Source organism: Apium graveolens, chromosome 7 (assembly GCF_009905375.1).
Source record: "Apium graveolens cultivar Ventura chromosome 7, ASM990537v1, whole genome shotgun sequence".
NCBI classification, from domain to species: Eukaryota; Viridiplantae; Streptophyta; class Magnoliopsida; order Apiales; family Apiaceae; genus Apium; species Apium graveolens.
Genome location: NC_133653.1, coordinates 238402072 through 238410708, shown reverse-complemented (window position 1 = coordinate 238410708; position 8637 = coordinate 238402072). Strand labels below are relative to the sequence as shown.

At 34.2% G+C, this 8637-nt stretch overlaps 1 protein-coding gene across 1 annotated transcript; it reads left to right on the top strand.

Moving 5' to 3' along the window:
- The first annotated feature begins 1053 nt into the window (after nucleotides 1–1053).
- Nucleotides 1054–2055, top strand: LOC141674574 (uncharacterized). The gene is made up of 3 exons (XM_074481285.1): nucleotides 1054–1142; nucleotides 1251–1608; nucleotides 1708–2055. The coding sequence occupies exons 1-3, from the start codon at nucleotides 1054–1056 to the stop codon at nucleotides 2053–2055; spliced, it is 795 nt and encodes a 264-aa protein (XP_074337386.1).
- The last annotated feature ends 6582 nt before the right edge of the window (nucleotides 2056–8637 follow it).

Here is an 8637-nt window from a genome sequence, read left to right as displayed (position 1 = left end):
GCTTATTTAGATCGATATTTAGAATAGCGGGAGGTATGGATGAACACTCATAATGACGATTGGTTAGGGTTTCAAGATGTGCATTATGATTCAAATGAGATAAAAATCCCAGACTTAAAGGAATCAGTGAAGGAGATAGTTTCTAAGGCTTTCGAAACAGCTATGAGAGCTACACGACAATCTCTAAAAATGTTACTAATCGAAGGACAAGGGAAGGTGACAAATAAATTGGGGGCAAAGGGCCTTGAGTCGGAGATGGTGGGCACGTTGACAGAGATGCAGTCATTTTCAGGACCCATCAATGACAAGATTGACAGAAGTATTGACAACCAACTTGGTTATATTAGAATACGCACACCTATTGAGAGGCTGGATGGGAGAGTGAAGGTAAATACTCTCCCCCAACTAGCTATATTTGATAAAACTATTTCGTACAAGTTTTATGAAAAAGAGTATGAAAAAATTTATGGGATATCTTATAAGAATTTTAGAAATATTTTACATTCAACCGAAGTGTTTCATGAGTTCCCAATTGAAAATAAGATTACTTGTACGATGATAAATGCGGTGTTGAATTTGGGTGATGCGAGAAAGGGGCCGGTTCAGAGAAGTTTGGCAAGAGATATGATTGGTACAGGTGGTTCCGGAGGAGGGCCCGGTGGTGGTGTGGAGCTGAGTTCATTACAAGATGGGAAGTGCCCATGTTTCATTTTGTTACTCATGTCGGTTTATATTTATTGTGAAATACCCATTGTGGTTAGCAGATTGTTTAATGATGTTTATTGTTTCTATTTTGGCCCTGTTGACTGCAATTCATTTATTGAGAGAATTATAAAGATAGGAGAGTCTGATGTTGATAATAAAGTAAGTGAGAAAATGCACACTCGAGATTTGATTTCATGGAATGCAATTGTTGGATGTTATGTTAAAGTTGCGCGTTGTGAAAAGGGGTTTAGTAATTTTCATAAGTTGTTATGATCCAAATTTGAGCCTGATGGATTTACAATTGCATCTATTATAATCAAATGTTTTTATGTTAAGTGGATTCATAACATGATGATGAGGAGAAATATTAAACCAAATTATATCAGAGTTGTTGAAGATATGGGACTTCCGAAGATGATGCAACGAGTTGTGGACAAGTCTGCGGGTGTCACTCCTGTTCCTCCCTGGATTATTGCAGCTATCTAGTTTATGCTATTTGGGTTATTCTTGTCTTTCATTTGTCTATGCTATTGTTGTTGTCAAAGGGAACCTTTTGGCTATTCACATTTGGCTTATGCTCTCTTACTTATTTTTCTCATACTCTTCACTATTGTCGCAATCATTGGATGTGTCTTCTTGTACACTGGTCAGGAGAAGTTACATAATAGTACATCAAAAGCAATAAGGTATGTTGTAGATTCTACAAATAGCACTAGGGAGAAACCTGAAGATGTATCAGAATATATTGGCGCTGTTAAGAAAATTCAAGTGAATCAAATTTACCTAACAACTAATGTCCAAACTGACATTGACCAGAAACAAGAAAAGATCAACTCTTCAGCTACCACTCTTACTGAAAAAGTAGTGGATAATTCAGATGATATACATGATATCATACACTCGGTGAGATTGGCGCTAATCATAATATCTAATGTTATGCTTCTTTTGACTTTTATCGAATTTTTCCTTTCGCTGTTCGATAGTACTATTGTAATGAATTAGTGGGTTAAGAATCCAATAGCTCATAAAGCATTAGATGATATTCTGCCATGCGTAGACAACATTACTACACAAGAAACCATGATAAAGACCAAGGAGGTCACTACCCAACTTGTCAATATGGTTAACAAGATCATCGATAATTTTTCAAACTCGAATTCCTCCCGCAGTTTTAAGCCATTTTACTTTAACCAATATGACCTGCTGCGGCCAATCCTCTGCAATCTATACCATCCTGACTTTATGAATCAAACTTGTGCTCCTGGTGACGTAGACTTGAGAAATGCAATAGAGATGGCTGCTAGCGTAAACTTCAGTTATGTACCAATAATTTTTGACTTTCCACATTGAGGGCAAGGTGAGTCTTTGGGCCGGGAGTAGTGTCATGGAACTGTATAAGGCTCACGACTTAAATAATATAACAGAAGAAACAATGAGGGTAAACAAGAAAATTTAATTGTGGAGGTCACCAAAGAAAGTCAAGGGGAAAATTAATAAAAGACAAGAGAAGCATACATAAAAAGGGGCGTAGGGGTTTGGAAGCATCATCTGATTATTGTGCATTTTGGTGTGTATCTTCTCTGGGAGAGTCTGAGTCTCTCGAAAGCTCAGTTTATCCTTTTAATTATAATCGGTAGACGAGAGTGATTGTTCCTGTGAAGCTGATTCATAACACTTTGACTTTAGTATCACTATACCTATGATTAATGAGATGTGATCATCAATCAACAAACACACCAGTCTTAATGAATTATTATTGTCCCTTAATAATAAAACTCGACTAGGGACCTTTAGGAATATTGATACTATTCTCATAATCTCATTTCTAAGTCACGTACATAGAGATATAGAATTGCATATCATATTCCAAGGACATTTATTAATCTAACATTTATATTACAGTAAATTAAGAATTAATAAATTATAAAGGGAATAATCGATAGAACATAAACATTATTAATCCAAATGTCTTAAATTAAAATATCATAGTGTTGTCTCTAGAGCACAAACACTAACATGATCTTGTATGTATTACCTAGTAATAGGAAATCTATCTGAATCTTGCTAGCCGTCCTAATTTCCAAGCTATAATACTAGCTTAGTACCTTGGTCACTATTCCACCACTATTCACTAGCTAGGTTATCATTTCTATTAGCTAGGTTACTATTTGGTTATTAACCATGGTTAGTTTCTTACTCTAGTTAGCTTGTATGCTTAGCTTGGCTTGATACGTTTATTTATTCGCTTACGCGTTCACTCGATTGCTTATTCATTTTCGTAATAAACCTTCGTAAACGGTTTGTGGGGTAAATCCTTTCTTATACGTCCTTGACGTTTTGAAGTCTCATACTGGGGTTTAAATTTGTAGGATTTTAAATTTTTTAATAATATTGTGATTTTCGTAATCCTTGACGGTTCGTAGATACGGTCGGTTTTCAAAGTTCATTTTCTTCGAAAACTAATAGTGGTTACATACACTTATTTGGCACGCATAATCATGTTATCGACTCGGAATCTAAATTTCTCATGCACATCATAGTGTGGGCTAAAAAGTTTTCCCCGATTGTCAGGGTTACTATTTATCAAGCGTTTTACAAGGTCTCAAAAATTCGAGTTATTACACTCTAAGCTTAAGTCTACCGCGGAACACTCATGAAAGTTTTCTACCCGTATTACTGTTGTTGTGATGATATATATATATATATATATATATATATATATATATATATATATATATATATATATATATATATATATATATATATATATATATATATATATATATATATATATGCGCGTTATCTTGAGAGAATTGCATGAGTATTGTTAGCAAATCTTGCGATATATTGTTGCATGTATATTTTGGGAAGTATGTTGATTTGATAAATATATATATATATGCATGCATGTTTTGAAATCGTCACATTTCATTGTCAAATACAATTTCTTTAAAGAAGAGCTTACGTACTACATAATACCTATGCTAGAGATATACAGTATTTGCGTATACCTTTAGTATAGGGGACCCAAAATTGAATATTTTTCTAAACCGGAAGGCGATGTTCTCGAGTATATTATAAATATAATTTTTTATTACTATTAATCGAATAAGGTATATTCGATAGTTTTGAATAATAATAAAACACTATTTTCGGTTATTCAAATAAAGATTTTACTTTCGTATAAGTATATATTTTGTTAATTATTATTCATTTCAAGTATTAGTTTTAAAATTTTTAATTCATTTATTTTATAAAAGTTATTCTTTATTGTCATATTATTTAAAAAATAATATTCAGATATTCTTCTAATATTTTGGAACAGATTTATTTTATTAAATCATTCTTATCCCAAACGTTTTCAAAAATACTTTCAAGTCTTCAAAATGATTTCAAAAGTATAGAGCAGATCTCAAACCCGTTTTCAAATTTAATCTTTCCTTTCAAGGAGGATTTAAATACTGGCTCAGAATGTAAGGGATCCGGCTGAGTGATGTATTTTATTTTTGCAACAAGGTTGCTAAATTGATAAAGAAAGTTTTGGTTACTTGCCCACATTTGGGAAGTAGTTGTATATATAATATTGTACCTATCAATGAGCTATTATACGTTCGGGGAATATCGATTAATTTCAGATTCCAATTATAAGGATAGGGTTCTTCAAGGAACTGGAATGGTCAGGCACCTTGTATGCCAGAGTGAGTGTAAGGGGCTGTGGGGCAGTCCATCAAAGTGTAAGAGGCTGTGGGACAGTCCATCAAAGCATAGGATGTTATAGGACAGTCCGACATAGTGCCCTCATGTGGCCAGGGTGATAACTAAAGAAGAATTTATCCTTCTACTAGTAGAGAATTATAGAGAGTGATACATTTCCCTTGACATCTCCTTATCTTTTCTTAACAATTCTGACTGAAAGGTCATATTACCCATCCTTGTTTCCTTGGGATTATATATCTGACTTTCAAATCCAACTTCTAAAATTCCATAGATAATTCTTCTGGTACCGTTTCTATGTTCGTTCTCTCCTTTTTGCTTATCGCCTGCCTCTACATTTGCTTTTCCTCGTGAGTACATACTTCAAACTTTTATGGTCCGTATAGATCTTACACTTTTCTCCATACATATCATGTTTCCCAATCTTTCAAAATAAATATTATTACAGTTAGTCCCAATTATGAGTACGATACTTCTGCTCATAAGGTTTCAGTTGTCTGGGTGCATATACAATAACTTTATTATACTGCATCAACATACATCATACTCCCTTATGGGAAGCATGACTATAAACTACCAAATCTCCTTGATACCTTCAAAGTGATAAAGCAGGTGTTGTAACCATTCTTTCATTTAACTCCGTAAAACTTTCTTCACCCTTCTCCATTTCATATAAACTTCTTGCTTTTCCTGATTAACTTCGTCAAAGGTATTGCAACTTTCAAGAAATCTTGCACAAATTTTCAGTAATAACCGGTCCATGGTAAAACTTCTTACTTTTGTTAGTGCTTTTGGCCTTTCTTTATTCATAGTAACTTTAATTTCTACTGGATCGCCTTTGGTCTCCTCCTCACTGATTACTTATGCTTTCTACCATCAAAACTTTCACCTTGCAAACTTTATATACAACTTCTTTCTTCTCCGACTCCTCAGTTGTCATTAAATGCTTCGCATGGTCCTCCGTTGACTTTAAGTAACACAAATACAACTCATCCAGATATTCCTTAAAGATTCTGTCCATCAAGTTTAAATATTATTGGTATATTGGTTAATTCAAATGACATCACTAGAACTTTATAGCAGCAGTACTTAGTTCTGGAAATTATCCTTGATATGTCCATAGGTTCAATCTCCAATTGGTAACGCCTAAATCTTAAATCAATTTTAGAAAATACTTTGCTTCTTCTGTTTGATCAAACAAATCAGTAGTTCGAGGTAACAGATACTAACTCTTGATAGTAAACTTGTTGAGCTTTCTTTAGTCGTCGCATACTCTCATACTTCCATTTTCTTATTAATAATTAGTCCCGGTGCACCTCATGGGATACACTGGGATTATCGCTTCTTCTTCTTCTAGCATCTCTTGCCACTGCTTTGCTAACTTCCTCATTTTAACTGCTGCCATTTTGTGTAAGGCCTTGGTCACTGGCTTCATCTCAGGTGCTAAGTCAATCGCGAGCTTTATTTCTCTATTTGGAGGAAATATTGATAACTCATCTGGAAACATATCTTGAAACTCATTAATTTCTATAAAACCTTCAAATTTTATTTACTCCTGACTTCTATTCATAATCACCGTAGTGCTTACCTCTTGGTCACCGTAACTTCTTAGCTTAAATCATTGCCAAAAAATTTCTTTACCTTCCTTCATCTTTTAAACCTCGTCACATTCTCATTTGGCATCTTCAGAACTATTTTTTCATCACAACGGTCTATCTGGGTATCATGCTTGAATATTTAATCCATTCCTTAGAATAATGTCAAATCCTCTTACCTTAAATGATATCAATTCTTCACACACTTATTGCCAGAAATCTCAGTTCCACCATTAATACTCACTTATTTAACAATTACACATTCTTGATTTGCTAGTTCTTTAGTCATAATCTTATCAATCCAACAGGGTAGTTCATCTTATCAACAAAATACTTGAGAGATAAAAAATCAAGTTGCTCTTACATCTTTTAATACTTTAACGCGTAAGGTATCCACAATAATCATTCACGTCACCACATCCGTATTCTAAATAACATATTTCACAGGAAAATCGCAAACTGTCGTTCTCGGAGACGTATTCCTTATTAGAGTAAATTCCCTTGACTCTTGGTGCAATCCTGACTGGGCTAGTGATTTGCAATCCTCGCCATATGCCCTTGTTTTCTTTCCATACATGAGAGGTGGATGGAACTTTGCTTGCTTGGTTCATAATATGTTGATTTTTGTTTGAAAAACTTTTGCAAAGAACAACGGTATAACGAAATAACTAGAAGGATTCACAATTCAATAAACTTGAAGTTGAAAAGAAATAAGAAGTAATGATTTGAATATGAATGAGACAACCACATTGGTACTTAAGATGGCCAGTCTTTCGTACTGTATGGCATACATCACATGATTAGGTGGTGTCTCACCCGACTCTTTGTCATTCCTGACAAAGCATCTTACCATAATAATGTTCGTCCCAATCAGAGAGCAAAACTTGAGGGAAATAACTAAATTTAAAGGAATGAAAAAAAATCCTCCTTTTTCTTATCATCGTAAAGAATTTTCAAGGAAAGAAGTTCATACATAATTAGGATTCAAAAAGAGGATATACACTGTAATGTTGCAGAAAAGAATAATACTATTGGTCACCATCCACATTTCACTTATATTCATATTTTGAGTTTGTTCGATCATATCCCAATTGTGTCATATAACAACTTTAGAAAGTACGTTGAAATGCCTTCGCTAATTAAGCATTATGTATTCTTACTTGCTAAGTCTTGCGTCTGCAACATCGCACCTACGTGTATAATACTTTAACAATTCGATCATAATGACGTTCCTACCAAATAACCTTGAGTTTCCTCTTTTCAATTTAGAATAACCACGAATCATTCAACACAATGATCCTTTTGTTAATAATATTCTTCTTTTAGAAAAGTCTGGAAATCTTCCCAATCTTCTTCGATCATGCCCAGGCTCCTTTTAAATCAATGAATTCTTTAAACTTTAATGGTCTCTGCAACTGGATGAATAATTGCTCCGTACACGGACTCTGTTATTTATCTTGTCAAACAATATGTGCACCTTACTGTTAGGAATAATCAACTTCTTCCTACTCGTGGATTACTTTGTTCTCTGAATTAACAACACTAAGTCTGAAACAAGCATCCTTCCAGGTGATCAGGGTCTTTTAGCAAACAAGAAACTCAAGTAGTAACTTGACAACCAATGTTTAAAACTTATTTTATTCAAAAAGGCTTTTAGAAATTTTGTAAGGGAAAATCTTTTTCGAAAACTTCTTTTAATTTTTTTTTTTTGAAAATCACAAATCCGGTTGTCCTTACTATATGAGTTGGTTGTTGCCCTTCCTTCTTATAACAAGGTACCAAATTACAGAAACGATCACATAAAGATCCATTTACTTCAATCTATCCTCTCTCCTTTATTGGGTCCATTTGCCTTCTTTAATCGACGAAAACTTCAGTTGTCGTTGCATGCTATCTTATTCGTAGCTTCACATCAAGCTTCCATACGGGTAATACTCCCGTTATCAACTATACAATCGTTAAGTGGAACAGACTATCCAATAGTCAAAAAGTCGGCTAATGTCACATCACCTTGTTAAAATATATATCACATCATCATAACACCATTATCTAACTTCAAGAAATCTCTAGATCCATAATCTCCTCTAACTCTCTCTTTTCAATACTTATCTAATCCATTCCACAAGCCAATCATGGGTGGCCTAATTACTAATGGCTTCTTTTAACCTGATAACAGCTATCCTCCGAAATACTTGAATCTTCTTTTTAAACTTCTTCTCACCTTTATTTATATCTCAAGTACTCACCATTTACAGTAACCCTCGAATCCATCCTCGTAGGTACTATTGATTCATAGGACAAGTTTTAAACTGAGGGTATAGAACATGATGGAGGGTAACCTAAAGAGATACACTCACAGCCGAATGTCCAGTAAAACAAGAATAAACAGATGGAGGTTCTTAAATAGATAGTCTCATATCAAGAGGTGGTAGAATAGCTTGAAGAGGTGCAACTGTCATAACAGAAGGTAATACCATTAATACTGATGGAAGAACAAGGTGCAATTCAAATCTGAGAAAAGATGTTGATTCTCGAACAGAGGGCTCCAAACGATTAGATGATACAGGGAAATCAGGATCTGCCATTACCATTATCTGGAAATCACGTTACAAGCTAAGAATCT